The sequence below is a fragment of the Chiloscyllium plagiosum genome, unplaced genomic scaffold, assembly GCF_037043375.1.
Source record: "Chiloscyllium plagiosum isolate Xiang-an unplaced genomic scaffold, Cpla_swu_hap1 HiC_scaffold_17, whole genome shotgun sequence".
In the NCBI taxonomy this organism is placed as follows: domain Eukaryota; kingdom Metazoa; phylum Chordata; class Chondrichthyes; order Orectolobiformes; family Hemiscylliidae; genus Chiloscyllium; species Chiloscyllium plagiosum.
The window spans coordinates 39,645,869-39,668,209 of record NW_028270155.1 but is presented as its reverse complement, the minus strand read 5'-3'; the positions used below and the strand labels follow the sequence as shown (position 1 = coordinate 39,668,209).

Genomic DNA, 22,341 nt, shown 5'->3' with positions numbered 1-22,341 from the left:
AGTACTTTTGTTTTCATCTCAGTCTGGCCCCTGAGGTCTGCTGATGGTGATCCATGAGTTGGCATGGATGGTGTAAGTTCAAACGTTGGTGAGTGGTGATCATAGTTTGGCATGAGTTGGTGCTAAGTTGGCATAGGGCTATGCGTGATAAGACAGAGGGACATAGTTTGACATTGAGGGTTGCGGGACCATGAGAGACATGGGTGAGTTGAAATGGTTAAATGGTGATGAGGGTCTTTTTTTAATAATACTGAAATAGTGTCCAAGAGCACCATGGAGGACCTTTTTAAATACCCTGCCTCAACACCTTGGAAACCCCTTGGCAACTCCCAGACTGGATGTAACAAGGCTAACTCCAATTAGTACCCTTCCCCCAACCTCCCTATTTAAAAACTATTTGGGGAGGTTTCTCCTGTGCTGAGTTTTAGGATTCAGTCATTTTCCCAATCCTGCCACACATGATGTAAGAATGAAAATTTGTGGCTTTCCTACTGTTAGACCATTTGAAATTGGTGAGCTAAGCTCTAACTTGTCATCAAGCCTTTGATGTTTCTAGACTGCAGGCCCAGCACCTTTCATACCAGTCAGCCAACTAGCAAAGCCAAAGTTGAGCAGTAATTCCATATGCATGTGTATTGAAACAAATTTAGGTGCTGGAATAATATGCTTGCCCACATCCAAAATTTAGTCTCTGTCACCATTTACTTGAGACCAGCAAGTTCCTGACACTTTCGGATTACTCCCAAGCTGCTCGTCAGTGAAGATTTTAATTTCTTGAGAGAGGTGGGGAAGCAATAGGGAAGAAATTGGTATTTAAGAGAGGGGAAAGCAATTGATAATGGATGGGGTGAGAGTTGCTGAAGGAGAACTGTGTCAGCATATTTACTGCTGAAATCCTCACCGAGTCTTTGTTGCCCTTAGTTTACTGCTCCAGCACATTGCTGGACGGCCACCATATTCTACCTTCCAGAAAATTGAGGCCTTCCAGAACCCTGTTGCCTTGCTAATACCAAGTTCCAACAATCACCCCTCTGCTTACTGATTACATTAACTCTCAAACAAACAACATGGTGATTTTAAGTTTCTCATTTCTGTTTTCAAATCCTTCCATTGTCTTATCCACTTCCTGTCTCTATAATCTGTTCCAGCTCACAGCCCTCCAAGATTCCTGCATTCATCCTCAGTTCTCAATTAAACCTGGCCTCTTGATTTTAACTACTCCATCATATGTGGATGTGCATTCAACTGCTTAGGACTTGAGTTCTGAAGTTTACTCCTAAGCCTTTTTATCCCACTCTTTGTTCCTTTAAAACCCTCCTTAAAAGCTGTGTCCTCATCCAGCACTTGTTATATGTACCAAAAACTTTGTGACTAATTCTGCTTTGTTCCTCTCCTCTAAGTCTTTTGAGGTACTTCACAATATTAAAGGTGCTATATAAGCTTAAATTTTTCTTTGTTCCTTGTTCAAGTAGAGATAGTGCAATCACTCAATATTCAGGTAAGTTTTTCTCCTTTGGTGCTGGGATCCTGAAGTGACCCTTTAATGTCTGCCAAATGTGTACAGGGCAGACCAATTTTATAGGCTTTCATCTCACTCTGTGCATATGAAAAGGTCGTCACATCCTTGGAGGCTTCTATTTCTACGTTTACCAATTTGTTGGGAACCTCACTTCTGGTGCTTAATGCATGATCCTACAACCATGCAGAGGTGGTGCCATTGAATTTCCAGACAAAACATTGAATGGCTTTATATCTGTCAGTACTGAATGGCAGGCTAAAGCTGTGAAAAATAGGATAGCAACTTGGTTAGCCATTGGAAAAGTTCTGAACAGTTTTATGTGTTTTGCATGAAGCACTTTCAGAACTTAAACCATGCAACAGCTTATGGTTAAAAAAAATTATAATATACTACCTTTGACTGAGGAAGTTTGGAATCCTCAGTTTGTTTCCTTATTAACTGAGCAGATTCAATCCAGAGCAGCATTCTAATGCCCCATTTGCTTCAGATTAGTGAACGTGAAAGGATGTGTTTTAATTAGAGGCTATTCAACCCATTTTGCTTTGTTTCTGATTTACAAGAGATTATAACTACAGGAGAAACTTGTTGATAGAAGTTGATTAAGGCACAATAGATGGAACGCAATGATTATATTTCACATCCTTGTTGTCCTTAATATTCCATTTAAAAGAAAATGTAATTTGTGAAGGAAATGGAGGAAAATAAAGAGTTTTGCTGAAAAATCGAGCAAGATGAGTATATGACCTTTATCTAACATAGGAGAGAAATATATAAACCCTCAAAACAGATAAATTATGGAAATATATGCACAACAGGAGAATATTATTCTAAAAATCCCTGCTACATGAACACAGCATAATACTCTTTTTATTTGTTTTCATTTGAACATTTATCAACCCAGTGCAAATACAAATCTGCATATTTAAATGAAAATGGATATAAATGTGCATAAGCCATTGTGCATGTTAAAAAAGTGTTTTATTTACACCAAGCATTGAATACACTTTGAACCACAGACGTATTTTTTAAACCAGTACTATTTTCTAAAAATTGTTAAATTAATTCTTGAATAATGCTCTACAAATAATGATAAATGACTTGCGCAAATGTCATTTGCTAATTGTATCCATGATTTACTGCATTGTAAGTCTTAAATCATTCATTTCAATATCACACAGAATGTAATAAAGTTTAAGGCTTTGAAATTATTTGGTATGTTCAAACTCATTGAGACTTTTTAAAACTATGATTTCTCTTTTTTCATTACACTAGAGAAATAGTTCTAATCCAAATTGTGGTGGAATATTTGTCTGCAAAAATAAAAACTTGCTACTTTCTTTCAATTATTTAGGAGAAAAGCCGTACAAGTGTCCTCATTGTGACTATGCTGGAACCCAGTCAGCATCCCTGAAGTATCACTTAGAACGCCACCACCGGGAGCGGCAGAATGGAACAAGTCCTTTGTTGGGTCAGTCCCACACGCATCAAGAACATTCTGAAGAGACAGCAAACAAAAGCCAGGTTTTTATTAGACCAGAAATACTGAGAGGAGTATCGAAAAGTGTGCCAGGAACTGACCTCAGGAGTGGCTTGGTCCCACAGCAGTGGCCTATAGGAGTTCTTCCATCTGCAGAGTGCCATGGACTTGGAGCTGGTGTCACAGCAGAGCATCAATCTGAAAATTTGAAAACTACTTCTGAAGTGTGTAGTGAAGAAACTCCCAGTCTTTCTGATCTGAGTAGAGCTTTCCAGAGTCTAGCTGGAAATGGAGTCAACTTTCAAGGGTCTTTGCAAGCTTTTATTGATACTTTTGGACTGAGATCTTTGGAGAAAGAGAAAGAAATGATGGAAAGAGTCTATAATGAAACCACAAGTGCAAAACAGGCTAGCTCGAAACCAACACTTGAGAAACACACAAAGAATGTAGGCTCGGACGATTGTGAAGGAAGGGCTGAAGGTCAACCATCTGCAGCAAAAGCGGTTGTCAAATCGAGATCAACTGCAGAAAAATCCCAGTATGAACCATTGGATTTATCTGTGAGACCTCCTTCACGTGATTCTGCCTCAATCCCTGGTGCAACCATTACCATTCAGGATAATATTACTTGGCATGGGTGTCTATTCTGTTCCTTCACAACTTCATCAATGGAGTTAATGGTTCTTCACCTTCAAGCAAATCACCTGGGAAAATCAAAGCGGAAGGAAAATCTTTTAGGAATTGCTGGAAATGGGAATGATCTTCAAGGTGAGCCTTCCTCTGTTGCAAAAAAAACCTGTCTGCCAGTTTCTCCTGTTGTTAATAAGCAAGATGTGACAGCTGCAAAGCCACTTGACAAGGCTGATTCCTCCACCGATAAGATTTCACAACATGGCCTATCTAGTGATTCTTTGGGAGATCACAAGAAGCCTTTTGCTAACCCCTTGGACTCCAGCCTGAGTTCTTTAGTCACAGACTTTTACAAACAATTCAATAAATATTCAAATGTTGGTGGTCCAGGAACACCTATTTTGAGTACAGCTCATGAATCCGAAATGATATGTCCACCTGCAAATAAACTGAACCTTGCTTCAGCAGGAGCTGCAAGCATGAGTCCTTCTGGTGAAGTTGGTAATCAACCATGCAGTGATGACACAGGGTCTGTAAATGATCAAGATGTGGATGATCAAGATGCATTAGCAGACATAAACCAACCGTTAACCTCTGATGAAGAAAGTTCTGACGAGGAAGATCCAATTCATAGTGCAGCTCTTTCACAGAACCTTTTGAGCTCCATGGGTAAACCTCAAGGTGGACCTTGGCACAATTTAAATCTTCTGCCATCCCATGATATTCCACCAGGACTGGTCAAACAGGAGCATGTCCATGACCATCAGCTTCTGGACCAGCAGATGAACATGCTCTCTGTTCTGAGAGCTTACAGCACAGACAACATGGCAGCTTTCAATGGTATTGGAAATAGTTCAGTCAGCAGCAGCAACACTAAGAGATCAGATTTATCAGGTGGGTGTCAAATAAATCCAACTTTCAAAAAGCAATGAACCCATTAGACAACTAAAAAAATCTTTACAGCATGGCTTTATGGAATTTCAGCATAACTTCACAATATTGTTGCACTCTCCTTTCGATTGTTCTTTGCCCTTTTCTCGAGTTTGCATATCAAAATTGAAGCCATTCTGTTTCCGATCAATTTTTACAGATATTCACAGCAAATGTTTAATAGCTTACAAAATCTTTCGGTTTCAGAAAAATAGAATGAAAGTTTAATTAATGAGAGAGTCACCCATGGAAGTGAAAAGACTTCAGACATATTTCAATTGCAGATAGATACTTTTACAAGTGAAGCATCATATTGTTACTTCCTACTGAGTAACTAGAAAATGATGTAGGAGTTTATTTATGGACTTTATAGTCTTTCAATTGGTTTTTAGTTGTAACACATGTTCCACCAGAACAGAGTTAGAGCTGATAAATGCTAAAAAAAAACCTGTAGCAGAAGTAGTCTAGTGTTACTGGCAACCTAACTGTGCAGTCCAATTAAATATCTGTCACATTTTGAAAATAATTCTATTTCTATAATGTACAAACTCTGCAAACCTAGAAGAGAACTGGCTACACATGGGGAAAAAAAAGTGTAGTAAATGTTATGGATTATTTTCTTTTAAATGATTTACTGTTGAGATCAAGGTGTTTTTTTCTGACTGTTATCCATTTCATGGGATTTTTCTTATGTACTGTACAACTCAATTTTCAGGAAGGAAGACTTCCCTTTGAAATGGCAAAGATATTGATTGAGTTTTTAATAAATTTGTGGGATTTGGGAGTCACTGGCAACGTCAGCTTTATTGCCTGTTCCTTTTGGCCTGGAGAAGATGCTGATGAGCTGCCTGATTGAATTACTGCAGTCCATGTGGTGAAAGTTCTATTGCATTGCTGTTGTGTAGGGAGTTCTAGAATTTTAACTCAATGTGATGAAGGAACACTGATGCATTTCCAGGTTAGGATGGCCTGTGAATTGGAAAGGATCATGAAGGTGGTGTTACTATGGATTTGCTGTCCCTGTTTTTCTAGGTGGTGGAGGTTATAGATTTAGGAAGTGCTGCCAAATAAATTTGACATGTTTACATTTTGTTGACTTAACAACAGTCACTACACTTCAACATAATTAATTCCACATGAAACACTTTGAGAGATGTGATCGTCGTAACATGAATAAAAGACTTCCTTATTTCAATAGATCTTATACTTTGTTGTATACAGGCATACTTTGACTGCAGTTTTATGCACAGATTTAATTAAATCTAAATAATTAGCCAAAGACCAAAGTGAATCCTAAATTGTGGATTGCAGATTTGAGTTTGATTTTTATCTTAACAGATTAATGAAGTAGTGACGATTTTATGCAGTTGACCAGACAAGGAAAGGACATGGTGAAGCTGAATTGAATTGAAGTATTAAGCTTGGCATGCACAGCCTTGCTAAACTCAAAACAGGCAGAACAATGGATGAACTTACTTTTTGCTGTGATGTTTCAGCTGTGTAGCCATTACTAATTTTGTAAAGTCAGGTTCATGTGTATAAGCATCAGTGCTCATACATTTTACCCTCCAAGTAACAAGACCCTGCATTGCTGTTATATAGGGAATTCCAGAATTTTAACTCCGCATGCCCAACATTGTGTTTTTGCACTATTTAAATTTGTATCAATGGAACTCATACCCAAAGCCTGTTTTTATTTTTGTAAAATCACAAGATATATGTTTCTCCCAGCTTGTCCAATTATGTTTAAGGCAGACAAAGTGCATGCTTTGATAGGCTTTTCTGGAACACATCATTAGTCTGCCACCAGAACTTTAATTGGAGGTGTGCCACACCACATCGAGCATGTCTGACCATTTTGCCTGCCATATTGGAAAGTTTTCCATTTTCCAGTAGTTGTCAGCTACAACTGAAATTGTTACTTCAGTGGCTCTGACATTACTACAGCTGAGGCACTTAACTCGCATTGCAGCAGAGATAAGTTTGAGTGACCTGCTGTGCTGTCACATTGGCCCATTAATTATGTGAACAGATTTTTATTAGATTACTGGGCAAATATATGTCTCATGACAGTAGAGTATTTGGGACTGAGAAAGAGACAAATCCTTGTCTTATTCTAGAAGTAGGGGACTTGCTGTTTATCAGTGACCAAAGTGGTTAGTATTGTAAACTTTTGCCAAACTCAAAAGCAGATGTTGTGGGTTTAGGCTTGCATTCAAACATTCACTTTGCTGCTGATCGCAAAGGTGAAATGAATGTATCCATATTGCGAAAAACTGATAAAAGTAGAGAAAAAGTGCTAGTTACTCTTTTATTTTAAAAAGAAAATCTTTCTGACTCTGTAAGATGTAAAACATTCAGCTTGATGAAATACTGCATTTGGTAATTTGAAAACAGAGGAGTGGAAATTCTGAACATAATCATGCACTCGAAGAGGCTGAAAGAAGGTGCATGAAGATAAAAGTATGTAAGAAAGGACAGATGGAAACAGAAGGTGCATTTCACCATGTAATTTGTACATATACATTAACTGTATGTAAGAATCATGCCCAAGAAATTATAGACACTATACAGTATAACATTCAGTTCATGTCTAGTCATCTGAATTCTGTGATTGTGTTTTAACCTTTTATATGCAGTTTGATGTAATTTATACATGCATGTTTGATTTATTATTAAAACATGCCCATTAACTGTGTAAGATTGTTATGTATGACTTTGGGTAAATGCACAATAATTTACAAGAGACAAGTACCAGAAATGATCAAGGAATTGAGATGCAACTACATAGTGTGATCATGCCATATAAAAGAAAGCCAAGTAGTTCTTTTTTGATATGATACTGTCTGAAGCTTTGTAAATTGCCTGATATATCATATCCCAAATGTAACATGACTCCTGTGATAACAAGGAATCCACATAAAAGCCTTTCACTGGAACGTTCAAGCAAAATACTGCAAATGCTAGAAAAATGGAACAACAACTTAACATGCTGAAACTACTCAGCAGGTCAGACAGTACTGGTGGAGAGAGAAATATTTCAGATTGACAGCTTTCATAATTTATAGTATTTCTAAATGAGCTGTTCACAATATTCCATTGATCCACAAGTAAGGAATAATACCAGTGATTCAAAGACGAATTTAGGATTTTACAAGCTCCTGTAAAATATCTTATACATTTGATAAAATTGGGCTAAATTTCAATAGACTCCATTGACAGTGCAGAATTGAGAAAACAGAATGAATCACTTGGAATAAGTCATATGGGGAGGTGGTGGCAAAGTGGTACTGTCACTGGGCTACTAATACAGGAATGTCCAGGCTGATGCCTTGTTTGGATGGAGGTTCCTGCTGTTGGAATTTAAATTTGATTAATTAATGAATCTGGAATTGAAAGTTAGTGTCAGCAACAATCATCATGAAACGATAAATGATTGTCATAAAAATCCATCTGGCATGCTAATGCTCTTAGGAGAAGGAAACCTGCCAGCTTTACCTAGACTGGCTTATGTGTGACTCCAGACCCAAGGCAATGTGGTCAACTCTTAACAGCTTCTGAAGTGGTTGAGCAAGCAACTTAATTCAAGGACAATATGGGATGGGGCAACAAATGCTGACCTTGCTTAAAATATGTCCAAATCCATGAAAAAAAATAAATGAAACAAATTATTTGTAGGGCTCATAATTTCCTGGTTATTGATTTAAAGAATGAAAAATTGGGAACAGGAGAGTTTGATGTATGCATCCTTGCATAAGCCTCACTTGCACCTGTGCCTATAAGTTCTACAACTTACTGGAGGCAGAACCTTTTCTCTTGCATTTTATTTTCAGTCTTTTATGCATTAACTCTGTATCTCAGTTTTCCATATTGTTAATCTTTTTTGTAACTCCTACACAAAGTTAAATAAACCTGTTCATAACAGATTTCTTACTTTAGAGTAAAACGCTCTTTTTACATACTTTCCAAAGATACAGTAATAAAAAGTGTTTGGTTCTTTTTCGTCTTTGAACTAAAATTAAATTAATGCAATTAGAATCTGTCAGTTAGAAATAAATAGTGTAATTGAAATTCCTAAATTTTCCAGATATCTGCAATAATTTATGTTGCTTTTATATAGCTTCACTGTTCATATGGACAAAAATCAATGTATAGTTGGATAAATATAGACACAAGAGGCAAGCCAGCAACTGGAGTCCCAAACATACTGAAGTAAGATTTTCAGAGCATTTCTACTGGTAATCAATATAGATTTATTAGTATCAGCAGATTATGGAACAAAGGCAACTAAATGGTGTTGCAATAGATATTAGCCATGAACCAACTGAATGGCAGAACAGATTTGAGGGCAGAATGGCCTGTATTTTCCTATATTATTCAAAAAACACTGCAATTCTTCCTAGATGCGTAATCATGTTTAAAGAATGGAAAGGGGAGAACGTCAGAGGCCAATCTGGGATCTGAAGTAAGGGGAAAGAGAGAAATGTAACAGACACCAGCAAACACAGTGGCGATGCATTCTCCCAACCCCCACCCCACCCACACACACTTTCCTCCCCAGTAGTTGTACCAATAATGTTCTCACAGCATACATTCATATTTAGTAGATAGGGCACAAAGATGAAAGCTAATTTTCAATGGTGTGCAGGGACTTTGTCCTGCTGAACTATTTTTGACTCTTTTATATATTATAAGGGAAGCACTACTTATATCATTCCCACTATGTTAATAGTCAGACATCAGGGAGTGAAATTCTAAAATAAAATCCAGACATAGATCTCAAGCATACTTTCATTGCCAATTGTCTTACAATTATAGTTTGAAATATAACTAACTGTCAGCGTGTGCAGTTATCAATCTAATAGTATTCAAAGACTGGTATGTAGGACATGATGGCAGCCAATGTGTTAAGTTTAACAGGCGTATATTGAATACTGAAATAGTAGCCCAATAAATGTAACCTTTTTTCAGACCATACCAGAATATGAATTGAGGATAGTTTCCTTTTTATTTCCAACAAGTGTATAAATTCCAAGTTAAAAGTAACAGTGAATTCGCAGTGCCAGCTAATCTTCTTAACATTAACATATAGCCACTAGTCTATTTAGATCAAATTATAATGGCAGCTATTGTTTAGAACATGCAATGTTTGTGTTTGATTCAGTCATTTTGTTATTTTAAAATGTGCGTTTTGAATGGAGAGGCTACAGATAGTGCACACAATCCTTTGCCTTTCCATTTAAAATTATTCCTGGCAAACCATAATTTGCATTACACCTACAAAATATATTTAATTGTAACATTTTTGTTATGGTGTAAACAAGCCACATTCAGAGTTTTATTGCTTCAGAAAGGGTATCATTAAATTGGAGAGGGTTCAGAAACGATTTACCAGGATGTTGCCAGGACTGGAGGGTTTGAGTTATAACCTTAGGCTGCATAAGCTGGCATATTTTAAGGGGCGTACATAAGGTGAATAGCAACGGTCCTTTCCCTAGGGTGGGGAAGTTCAAAACTAGGGGGCATAATTTAGGGTGAGTGGAGAAAGATTAAAAAGGGACGTGAGGGGTATCTTTTTTTCACAGAGCTATGGAATGAACTGCCATAGGGAGAGATAGATGCAGGTACAGTTACAATATTTAAAAGACATTTGGAAAAGTACATGACTAGGAAAGGTTTAGAAGGATATGGGCCACATGCAGGCCAGTAGGACGAGCTTAGTTTCGGAAACTTGGTTGACATGGACCCATTGGACTGAAGGGTCTGTTTCCATACTCTGTGACTGTATGACACTTTATAATGAGGCTGAAGGGATCCAGCAGGCAAATCAATCTTGCTACGATCAACATTCCATTCATTTTATTGTGGGCTGTTCCAAAAAACAAACAATTTTGAACAATCTGTTCAGATGCGCTATAATACACCACTACACCACTGCATCAAATGGGACTTGAACCTAAATCTACTGACTCCGAGGTATGGAAACTACTATTTCACCATGACCGTTTTGTAGATAGTACCTAAAAATATTTTTAATCACCTGTTAGGATATGTTGCATATATCTCTGGGCTAGTGGGACTTAAAGCCAGACTTTCTGGCCCAGAGGTAGGGACATTATCACTGCATCACAAGAACCTTATGTTGGTAGTGCCTTTGGTCTCTAAATTTATTATTGCTTATTTGGTAGACTAAATGATGATGTGATGGGCCTTATACATGAAGGTATTATGTATAATCAAGTTCTTTTTGAGTCAGGTGCTTCCTATATACAATGATTTGTTGCAGTGAGTGCAATCACTCAAATGTGTACAGATCTGCAGAACAGAAGTACAGACATACTGTGGACTATGTGCTTATTAAGTATGTTTTTGCTGCTGATGATGATGAGGTAGTGTTTAAAATTCAGACTAACCATTGCTTGCAGTCAATCGAGAGATGTCATGGAAACTAAAAAAATGTAATTTAATGTTGCACTGGAAAGTGACTGGTGTAGCAGTAGTGGATTGGATGACACCCCTAATGCTAAGGGGCCATTGTAAATTAACCTTGTAAATTAAGTAATAGTTTGAGGCTTTAATGTTGAGAATGAAAAGACCAATAATTACATTGGATCTTCTGCCTCATCTTGTTTACTTTCACCAATGAATCTTTCTTCTGCAAGGCTGCTAACTGTAAATTTTTTCACAATATATGCATGCCTAGGTTTGGGGAAGACACAAAGCAAGCACAATGAGTTCCCATGCAAGGAATGTGGTAAAGTCTTTAACCAGCCCAGCCACCTTAGGACCCATATGAGGTCACATACAGGTAAGAGCTGCAGCATTAAAATCATTTACCAAAATTGATAAGGCAAACTCTGTTTTGAACTAAACAGAAAACAAGCAGGTGCACATTTCATAATATAGTGCCCCTTAAATTCCTTAACTTTATTTTCCATTTCCATAAAATTAATTGAGATCTCCTTCTAAACTTTGGTAGTTTATAAACAGTTTGTGAAAATGAATTTTGCAAATCAGTATGCTTTAATTTACTTTATTATTATTACAGAAGAAATAGTGATCATATTGATTTATAAAATTAGTATTTATACTTTCCTCTGTAAAAAGTTCAGTTCTAATATTTAATATTGCATCATCCAGTTAATCTTGCTGTAATCAATTCAATTAATCCTGATTTGATCGTCTTAATCTTTACTAAACTTTAAGTTAGACCTTATCAAGAACTTAGCACTAAACCTAATGACCGATACTTTTTACCAAAGATTCAGTGTAGACTTAACAAAATTGATATTTAAAAGAAGTATTTAATGCTTAGAAGGAGAACAGATCATAAAATGACAAGTAATGAAATTAGGTGTTTTATTATCAAATGCCTGCATCGCCTACTTCTTAGAGAAACTATAGTTTAAATACTCAATTGAATATATTTAATTAATATTTAAATAGAAAACTATCCATTAACAAATGTTTTACTTGCCCCAATAAACTCTATATGTTTATGAAAGATGTCTGCTGCAGCTTGCCTTAGTTTGTGTTCCTTATTGCCTTGGTTAATTCTACATTGCTTGCAGTGTCTTTGAATATTTTTGTTGTTTAGCTTTTGCTGTTATTCATTCTTTTTTCACAGGAGATGATTTAACTACACTTCTAACCAATGACAATTATTTAGAAAATAGGCGCTCCAAAACATGTATTTACTAGTGCAGTTCAAAACTCCAGTAATAATTCTGTGATTCTATAAATAGAAAGAAAAAGTGCAGGGCTCTGTGGAACAGGCAAGAGATTGTCATTAAGTTAAAATGTTCAGAGAGTCAGTGCAGGCAAGGTGGGCCATGTGACTTTATTCTGAGATTCTGTGAATAGAGCTGAAAATGTGTTGCTGGAAAAGCGCAGCAGGTCAGGCAGCATCCAAGGAGCAGGAGAATCGACGTTTCGGGCATGAGCCCTTGGATGCTGCCTGACCTGCTGCGCTTTTCCAGCAACACATTTTCAGCCCTGATCTCCAGCATCTGCAGTCCTCACTTTCTCTTCCTATTCTGTGAATAGAGCAAGGTTAGTCAAACTAATCTGCCACAAAAGCTTTCTACTACTTGGACAATGTATTTAATACATTTAGAGCTTGATTAGTGTCTGATTCAGGCTATGGATCATTTTGTTCAAATTCCTCTTTGTTTTTCTCCCCACTGTGCATATATGTTATACTTTAATATTTACGATCAAACAGTGTTAGGACGACATCTGTATTGGTGTTGGACAATTACTTCAGTACAGTTAAAAACTTCCTACATGATTCACCAATATCAGATTTAGGATTACACAAATCCAGGGTTTTGAAAAATTAATTTTAATTTGTAATCTTAGTACATGGAATAGTTCCTGTGCTGAAGTGAACAGAACCTTTAAAGGTTTTCAGTGTTGATTTAAAAAAAAACATGCATGGGCTTTAGGTAGGAGATTTATTGATCAGAGTTTAGTTCAGGAAACTAGTGATTATAAATATGATCACATTAAAATCATGAACTATCATACCTAAATTCTATTTTAAAAATATAGATTCAAAATCTCTCGTATTATTATACGATAGTTTTAGAAATTAGATTTTGAGATACCAATGGTAACCCTGGTAAGAACAAAAAATGACAAATGCTGTGACTCTTTAAATGTCGTTTTGCAAGGATTTCAACTGGAAACAAGTTGCATCTTTAATGACAAAGGTTGGGCATCAATAGTTTACATCTGTTCCACTTAGACAAACAAAGAAAACTGACTGGAAAAATAAAGGTACAGATATCCTGAAATCTCTCACAAGAATGGAAAATGTCTGGCAGACAACTGTGCCTAATTTATTGTGGAAAGCCTAGATAATTATAGAGTTGTATGTGGTTATTGAGAAAACCATAACTTGCTTTAAGGACACACCATAATCCAGTTTAAATGAAATGCAGCATTGAACAAGTAGGCAATTGGCTCGATAGTCATGAAATAAAGACCCTTCTTCATTAACCCAATTTGTGCTGTATCATTGTAATATGTATTAGTAACCAAATTACTTCAATTTATTTATCACTTGGATTGTTTATTTGGAGTTGGGGAGGTAATTCAGATAGTGAGGCACTTTTTAAGTTCAAGTGTTTTATATAGAATTTTCTCACATGCTCAAAAACCCTTCATTATTTTGTTCTGGGATTGTGAGGCTATATAATATAAAAGGATGAAGCAGTAAAAGAAATTCCTTCTTCATATTAATAAATGGAACATTGAGATTTGTTGTTTAACAGGTTCTTTAGAGCAATTAGTATAATGTGAAGCACATGGGAGCTGCATTTGTCAGTGCGAAACCACAGATGTACAAGCTCTATAACTTTGGTGCAATGACATTTCAGCCTTCAGTAGTATAAATTACCAAAAGGGACAAAGCAATTTGCTGTGGTTTATCATGACTAGTGATCAAAATTTATTTGTGTCTTCCAAAATACTGCAACATACTCCTGTAGTCAACATGAGGAACATTTTGTTTGTACAACTGACCCAATTGTTACTGTGAGGTATAGATGTATATTCATTTATTGCTAGTTAAAATGCCATATAATGTGTCTGTTGGGAAATAAATATTGGATGTAATATTTTTTTTAATCTGAAATGTTCTTCATTAAAATGACCAGAAATTATTTCACTGAAGAAACACAAGTTATAATGATAGACTCAAATGCTTTGTCATGGCTGGTGCATCTCTGTTAGATGTTAACAGAATTTCAATATAACCTATAGATTCAATAAAATGTCATGGTAATCAAATGAATTTCATTGTAGGTGCTTAACCTCAAAAGATGCAAAAACCTTAACCACAGCAAGTCCACCAGCACCTGAAAAGAGAAAGGAAACAGGCCAACCTTCAATCCTTCTGTAGAATTTGCAGTTTGATCTGCTGACCATTCCTAGCAGTTTCTGTTCTTTTTATATTTCAAATTTGAGGCACTTGCATATTTCTTTTGTAATACAGATACAGTCTGGATTTTATTATCCTGATCCTGACTAGCAGCATTTTGGAAAAGCTGGTAATGAAGTCATCAATACTGCATTCGTCTGGGTTGATCTCTGAATTCACTTTGAGATTCAAAGCATTTTGTTGGCAATGGCTAATGTGAAAACTAGATCCAGGTGCAAATCACTCCGCAACATTGAACATTGAGTGCTGGTCTTTTGAACATTACAATGTAGAATAGTTGATTTTAGATGAAATAATATTCAGAAAAGCTAAACACATGGACAATAGAATTAACACATGATTAAACATACATTTCTAATTAAATCTAAGAAAACAATGCTCAGTATCTCACATCATAATCACTTATTAAAGTCCCAATTTTTAATGTAATATAATCTTGGTTCTCTGCAATAGACATCCCATGTAATTATAAACAAAACATTGTTAAGTGTGTTACTTGAGTTGGTTTTGAAGCCATTAGTTTTACATCATGCCTGTTCTTATAACCAGCTTGATTGGATGGAAAATAAGGTACGCAGGGATCTGATCTGAGTGGTTTCCTACTGAGTGGGTTTTAAATTGTGTCTTTTTTAGAAAGACTGAAAATAAGGTTATTGCACCACCACAATTGTAAGGGTATACTCTAGAATGGTAGTGAGCAGCCTATCAGTTGCAATAGACATTACTATTTTACCTGACTAGCAACATTCAAAGGGTGCTTGCTACAATTTAGTGAAGTATAGTAATTTTGCAATATTAGTTGAACAATTCTGATGAGCACAAAGCAACTGGCATGTTGTAAACAGAATAATTGATACTTAAACCGATAGAAATCCACAGTTCAGTAACTAAACAAACATTTAAATAGTAGTTTGTGAATATTCCCTTGCCACTGAGACAATTTATAGCTTACAATGCCAAAAAAAGTTCAAGCTGTAAAACTGGTGTGTAATCTCAGGTACATTGAAACTGTGTTCATAATGTAGTTCAACGCATATCTATTTATGAATCCACAAATTTGAAATGTGGATGTGGCTACAATTAGTGTTTAAAAGACATTTGGATGGATACATGAATAGAAAAAGTTTGGAGGAACATGATCCAGGAGTAGGCAAATGGAACTAGTTTAATTTGGGATTATGATGAATATGGACAGATTGGACTGAAGGGTTTGTTTTTGTGCTGTATGACTCTATGGTGTAATGCACCATGACTATACTGATCTGGAAATGCACACAATAGGGTGGTATGGCATTACACAAGTTGTTTAGATGTTACAGCATCATGCATGGGAATACAACTCATTCTTCATATGGCATTCCATTAAAGCAATAGTTGTAGTGCAGTTATCTTAGATTATAAGAGACTTAAAAGTAAGATTCCACAATAAGATACGGAAAAGACAGGAAACTTTCTGAAGAACATTTTTTTTTTCCCTCAACATCTGCAAAAGGATTTTGTGAGCACGTTAGCATAACTTCTACATGCTTTGTCATTCTGGGAGCTTTTGTGTCAGAGAAAGGGCTTACCAATGACACTGTAACATTGCAAAACCAACTTGAGTTTGTCAATTTCAGATGCAGTAACAATAACATTCATTTTGTATTAATAACTGGCAAAATAATATTTAAAGTTTTTGAGAATTGATTTGTGCGCAGGGAGAGGAGTGTGAGGGTCCTGGAGAGCCAGGAGCGGAGGGAACACCCAAGGGGCTCGTGTGGTGAGAGGTAGGAAAGAGAACTTAAGGTGGGAGTGAATCACCTGATCATAAAGGGATTAGTGAGAGAGCTGCCTCTCGATTTCTGCCACGTGAGATCCAAACAAGGTGATATTCTGGACCTCCCCTATCCCTGGTCATTAATTGGCAATGCAAGGTCTTAATTGTGATGAGGGCATGTGAGCTGCCTAAGGCTTCTCCTGTTTTGTATAAAATGGCTGACAGGCCAAATGTGGGTGGAAGGTCAATATGAAGATCCTTCAGATCATTTTGTCTCACCCATTGGCCACACCTGCAGAGCTACCAGAAAATGTCTGCAAAATTTTCCCTTTGGCTGGTGCACTTTGAAGGGATTATGGGGGAAATGAAGAAATTGTACTGTAAAATCAGTGAGGACAGAAGCTGAAAGAGATGATAGAAAATTCTTATGAGGACTAGATATGACTAGTTTAGAAGACTGAGAGGGGATCTGATTGAGGCGTATAAGATTATGAAAGGATTGGACACTCTGGCAGCAGGAAACATGTTTCCACTGATGGGTGAGTGCCGAACCAGAGGACACAGCTTAAAAATACAGGGTAGACCATTTAGGACAGAGATGAGGAGAAACTTCTTCACCCAGAGAGTGGTGGCTGTGTGGAATGCTTTGCCCCAGAGGGCAGTGGAGGCCCAGTCTCTGGATTCATTTAAGAAAGAGTTGGATAGAGCTCTCAAAGATAGTGGAATCAAGGGTTATGGAGATAAGGCAGGAACAGGATATTGATTAGGAATGATCAGCCATGATCATATTGAATGGCGGTGCAGGCTCTAAGGGCAGAATGGCCTACTCCTGCACCTATTGGCTATTGTCTATTGACTTTAGATTTAAGTTAATTTTAAACAGTTAAATTCTTGAGTGAATCTGAAGTTCAAAAGCAATTGCAGGTAGAATTCTTTTTCTAAATCCAATCTCATTTACAGAAATATTTACAACACAAGTACAGATTCAGATGAGTTCTTGTGGATGAGGAAAGTTTTGGCTAAAGTCAGCTTTGAAAGTTTGGGTGTCAATTAATGGAGGTTGTTATTAGTAGAAATTATTAGTATCCACCCCTAATGACAAACTTAGGATCGCTATAGGGAAGCATTTCTTCACGCGCAGTAAACAATATAGGGTTGGCTTTGCAAATGATCTGGTGGAACCAAAAAACTATTGAATTACTTGAGGCAATGGATGGTGTGATGGGGAAACCTGCTTCTATGAATAAGATAGTTGTATAATTTCCTTTATCTATGTTTGTCTTCACAAGCTTAAAGAAGACCACAAAAGCAGATGTAGAACCAGTTATGAAACACTACTGTACTTTATAATCACGTTTTTTGTTTTAAAGAAGTTGATGACTCTAACAGTTATTTCTAACCTGGCTCATTGAACCAAAGTATTCAGGGATATTTGTCCTGTGCTTGGTATTAGTAGACATTTTAAAATTTCAGATTAATTTGGGTTTTGTATCCAGAACATCTGAAATTTTCAGATTTGATTCTTAAGTTTTAACATAAGATTATGTAGCTGTCAACACCTGGAGTTTCTTTATATTGTAGAGGAACTTCCTTAGATTCAAGGGCAATGTTTTGTTACAATTGGATGAGCTCAGTCAATGAGTAGGATATTTTCACCAAGATCAGTTTATTGTTAGCCACAGTTTCCAAGGAGGGTCTTTATTGTTTAGGTGTCAAACATGGAACTGAATTGCAGCCTGTTCCTTTTAGCTCTGTATAAATTCCATTTGACATCTAAATGCTGAGTATTGCAATTATACAAGTATGGGATGCAATATCATTTTGTTGTAAATGTAGATGTTTCAATTGCAATTTAGTCTGCAATTATGATGGTAAGTGTTGTTGGTGCTTTATCATTCCTCTCTACTTTATTTGAGAATATTTTGACCTTTAATCTGAGATATTTGACTGGCAATTTAAAAATTGCACTGTCACAGCAATGTATTGTCCCACAGGGATGCTGGAAAAAAAATTGTAGTAGTACATTTCTACTCATGCAAATTTTCTGCTTGTTTAAGGTTAAAGACCCCTGTGCTGAACAATTTCCTGGGCCCCTGGACAGGACGCAGCTCCTGCAATGACAGTTTTTGAATTTAGAAACTACAGACAAGCATGTCACTGCAAAGAGCTCTGTGACTCAGTAGGAAAATGAAAATTGAGTACAACATCACAGTCTTCTAATTTAAATGGCAAATCCAAAACTGAAGCCTGGACAATGCCTGTTATCAGTAGGATGATAATGGCTTGTAATTGTGGTTAACAGCAAAGTGGCGAACCAACAGTACTCGCCATTAACCTCCAAAGAAAGCTACGCAAACAGATCTAGCTCTCTGTGTGACAAGAACTATACCTTTCTCTTGATGTGCAGTTGCTTGTAGCTGAATTTAATGGGGATTCCAAACTTGGAGCTGCAGTGATGTCACTAAGCTGTACGAGGAGCCAATCAAATTAACAATTTTTCGGTTAACCAACTAGGAAATGAAAAGCACTAACACTCCAATCACACATTTATGCATTTTACTCATAACAAAAATAAAGATTGGCACATACAAACTGAGTTAAGCCAGTTTGAAATAGCATGAAGAGACTTTAAAATTAAAACAAAGATGACGAGTTTTAAAACTCCAGTAAAAATTCATACAGGACACTACATTCCACAATTTTTTCAGGGTCAAATCAGTTGCTCAGCTATATTTATTGGTAAGGTTATTGTTTTAAGAAATGCACCTCATTGAGCAAAGCTTGGCTTTCTCAGTACCTAACAAAAGTTTGTAACACTTAAAAAGGGGAATGTTTTCACCAGATCGATTGATTTCACTGATAGCCAGTTGTGTTCAGGGTAGGGAGTGATGTATGATTAGTAAATGACAGATGGCAACTTCAGGATTCTCACATTCATTTATACTTGTGCTTCCTACCATCACGGTCAGACTCTGAGGTGTAAGTATGGTGAACCCTGCTAACGCACCATCACAAACCCTGCAATTTCTGGTCCTTTTGTTAAATTTCATTTATATTTTTGTAACATTTTATAGTCCAACTGAGTCACAAAGCTAAAACCTATACAATAAAATCAAAAATATATTTGTTATCAAACTGTGAATGCGTAAGCTGTAAAGTCCTGGGGTTGTCCCTGCACCTGAATAACTCATATCAATGAAAAACAATGTGGAATATTATAATTTTATCAATCACACCATCCATTCAGCCCTGTAGTATTAAAGGCTGCTTACTGCTGTGTGTATTTTAGTGCATACATCAATGTTCTAATTGAATGCAATGGTAACATGGTGCTTAGAATCCAGATAGTGCTCTTTGAACAGGTGCACATCTGATGCAAGACTGGTGTGATTTCTCTATGTACAATAATAGACATAACATTTTTTGTGAATTTAAAAGGATAGAACACAGTTGCTGGTAATGCCTTATAACTATAGCAGAATACCTAACACTAAAAGATATAAAAAATGTATTTTTCCCACAATTTAAGTCTCTTTAAGTGTGCTAAAGTTCAAGGGTATTGTATTCTTTTCAAAATACACAATCAGGCCTCTAAACTCCTTATCAGCAGTTTGGAATACACCAGCCTGAAGTTTCACAAGCTAAATGCCTGATTACTGTTGTGATTTGTGAAGGATGTGCCTGTACTTTGAAAGACATCGACAGTTGCTTTTTCTCTGGTCTGAATGGCACATCAACTGAAAAATCCGTTCAAATGAAGTCTTATTAATACTTTTGGTAACTGCTATGAAAATTGAACCAGCATCTGTTTCTTGGAATTTTAAATCTTGAAACCAGTTACTGTATATGTGTTTGAGCTAACTTCTATTCCCAGTAACCTGTAATGAGTAAGTGGAAAACTTTCATAATTATAAAATCAGAGCTTCCTACTATATAAACCTAGTCAATAAAATGTGTGGAAATTAAAGCCATATTTTCCTCCAGATTTCTGTTAAACACTTGCCATTTGTCAATACGGTATATTTGTAATTGATTCCCAGTTTTTATCAGTGTAATTCTCCATTATGTATTAATTAACCTGTGTGCTTAGCAACCTGAGTATCCATTCAGAAGGGTCTAAGATTGGCTGCCACCCATTGCCTGGACAGTGTATCAGTACCAGTCTGAGGCAGCTAATTAAACTGGAAAACATCTTGCCTGGACCTTCAGCAAGCTGTAGTCAGTGTCTAGTAGCTTTTTTTTTAAAAAAAGGATTATTTGTAGTTTGTAAAGGAACATTTTAAAATAGAATTTCTATTTGTTGGTATGTGAAGAATAACAACCATTAGCAGTTGCTTACTTTTCCCTGTGTTCACCTTGAGAGAGAATATGGCTTTAAAGAACAGCAGGGGAGAAGTTCAACTTGCATGTTTTCCAGTGTAAAATAAGCTGCACAAAACCAAAACCAAATTCTGCATTGGCCTGCATTTGAATAAAACATGTAAACTATGGGGATGTCCTGATCCAGATTCCCATCAGCTCCTGAGCCAACTAGCAGGAAGATCCTGTGAACACTTCCACTCCTACTGATCCTGCAGAAATGCAGCTTTTCAAAACTTTTGTGTCCATTTTTTTGAGCAGCCTCCAGGAGTCCTTTTAAAGTCCATTGGTTTGACTGTCTTAAAACCTGGTGCTCTAGGGCAATCTTTGTCTGGTGCAACCTCATCTATTTCGATTTCAATTTTACATTGGGGACCAACAAATATTGTAAAGTTGCCTAACGTCTATTGCAAATGGGAGTTCTGAACATTTATAAACTGCCTACTTCCGATACTTTGACCCACTTGCTTCCAGGCGAGATCAGCTCTGTAATGTTGCTACCTAAAATGTGCAGTCCCAGAAACTATTTTATAGCTAAAACAGGATAAAGGTAAATTGAATTTCTCCCCCAATATGTGTTTCATGTGTTTAGAAGGTAACAAAACCAGAACAAGTTTCTTTTATAAAATTGTTGAAAATTAGTATGGTATGTAGGTTAAAGCTGAATAATGTATTAAAAATATTTGACAATGACCGATGGGTAATTAGTGGTTTTGTGCTAATAGCTTGACACTGCATGTCCTATCAGATATTTTCTGACCTCTTTTCACAGCTATGGCGATACATATGAGTTAGACCAGTTCCGAGAGTTTCATTTGTCTTGCTTTAACTTCAATACTAATATGAAAAAACCCAATAAAGAGACTCAGGCTGCCTATTGATGTTTATCCACAAAAGCTACTATTAAAATCATACTATACTTTTTATCCATGTGAAAAATGTGGCCTTAATCCAAATGAACTCAGTATCAGCAAGAAAATCAGTTTTTTTTTAGGAAACTTCCTACTAAACATAGTTGTTTTATATTTGAATCTTTTGGCCTAGTTTGCCTTTTGTTGCAATTATAAATTATTAATGTCAGCATTTTTCAACTTAGATACTTAGTGTGCTTTATTTAGTTGACGCTCCAGAATATTAATGTTTTGCTCTTATCAGGAGTAAGAACAGTAGCTGAACTCCATAATGTTTTCAATTCTGATATTAATCCTGAGAACATTTTTAAGCCAGCAATTACCACGTATGGTAACCTTTGAACTTTCAAACAACAATTTTATTTAAAAGTTGATTTATTCATAAGTAAATAAAATGCAGAGTTACTAGAGTGCAATGGTTCAAGAGGCAATTATGAGATTTTAAAGGACAAAAGCCTCAGTGTTGCAGCTTGTAAGAGCTCAGCAGTTACTGTACCTTTCAAAACTAGTATGTAACCATATCTGTTTTAAAAGAGTGATTCATATTACTTACAAAGCATGAGAAACTCTTTCTCATCCCCACCACAGGAAACTCGAGCCTGAATTTAATGAGCTTCAATTGGAATGCGGCCTTTGAAAAGTACTACATTTGAAAAGTTGGAACATTAAATTTTGTAATGATGTAAAACATCTTCAATTTTTGACAGGACAATGGTGTGTATTGTGCTTTATGGGTCCAGTGGTGATTCAAAGGTCACTTTTTGTATGACTTCTCAGACAACAGCAACAGTGAATGAAAATTTGGTTACAAGT

General features: G+C 36.4%; 1 protein-coding gene across 11 annotated transcripts in view; it reads left to right on the top strand.

Moving 5' to 3' along the window:
• Positions 1 to 22,341, top strand: part of znf536 (zinc finger protein 536) — a 587,086-nt gene that overhangs the window by 451,885 nt on the left and 112,860 nt on the right. For 6 of the 11 annotated variants that reach the window (XM_087995858.1, XM_043706851.2, XM_087995855.1 and 3 more), the window contains 2 exons: positions 2,871 to 4,520; positions 11,260 to 11,364. In XM_087995858.1, the coding sequence (XP_087851984.1) occupies positions 2,871 to 4,520; positions 11,260 to 11,364 (1,755 nt within the window). The other 5 variants (XM_087995859.1, XM_087995861.1, XM_087995862.1 and 2 more) reach the window with 5 other exon arrangements.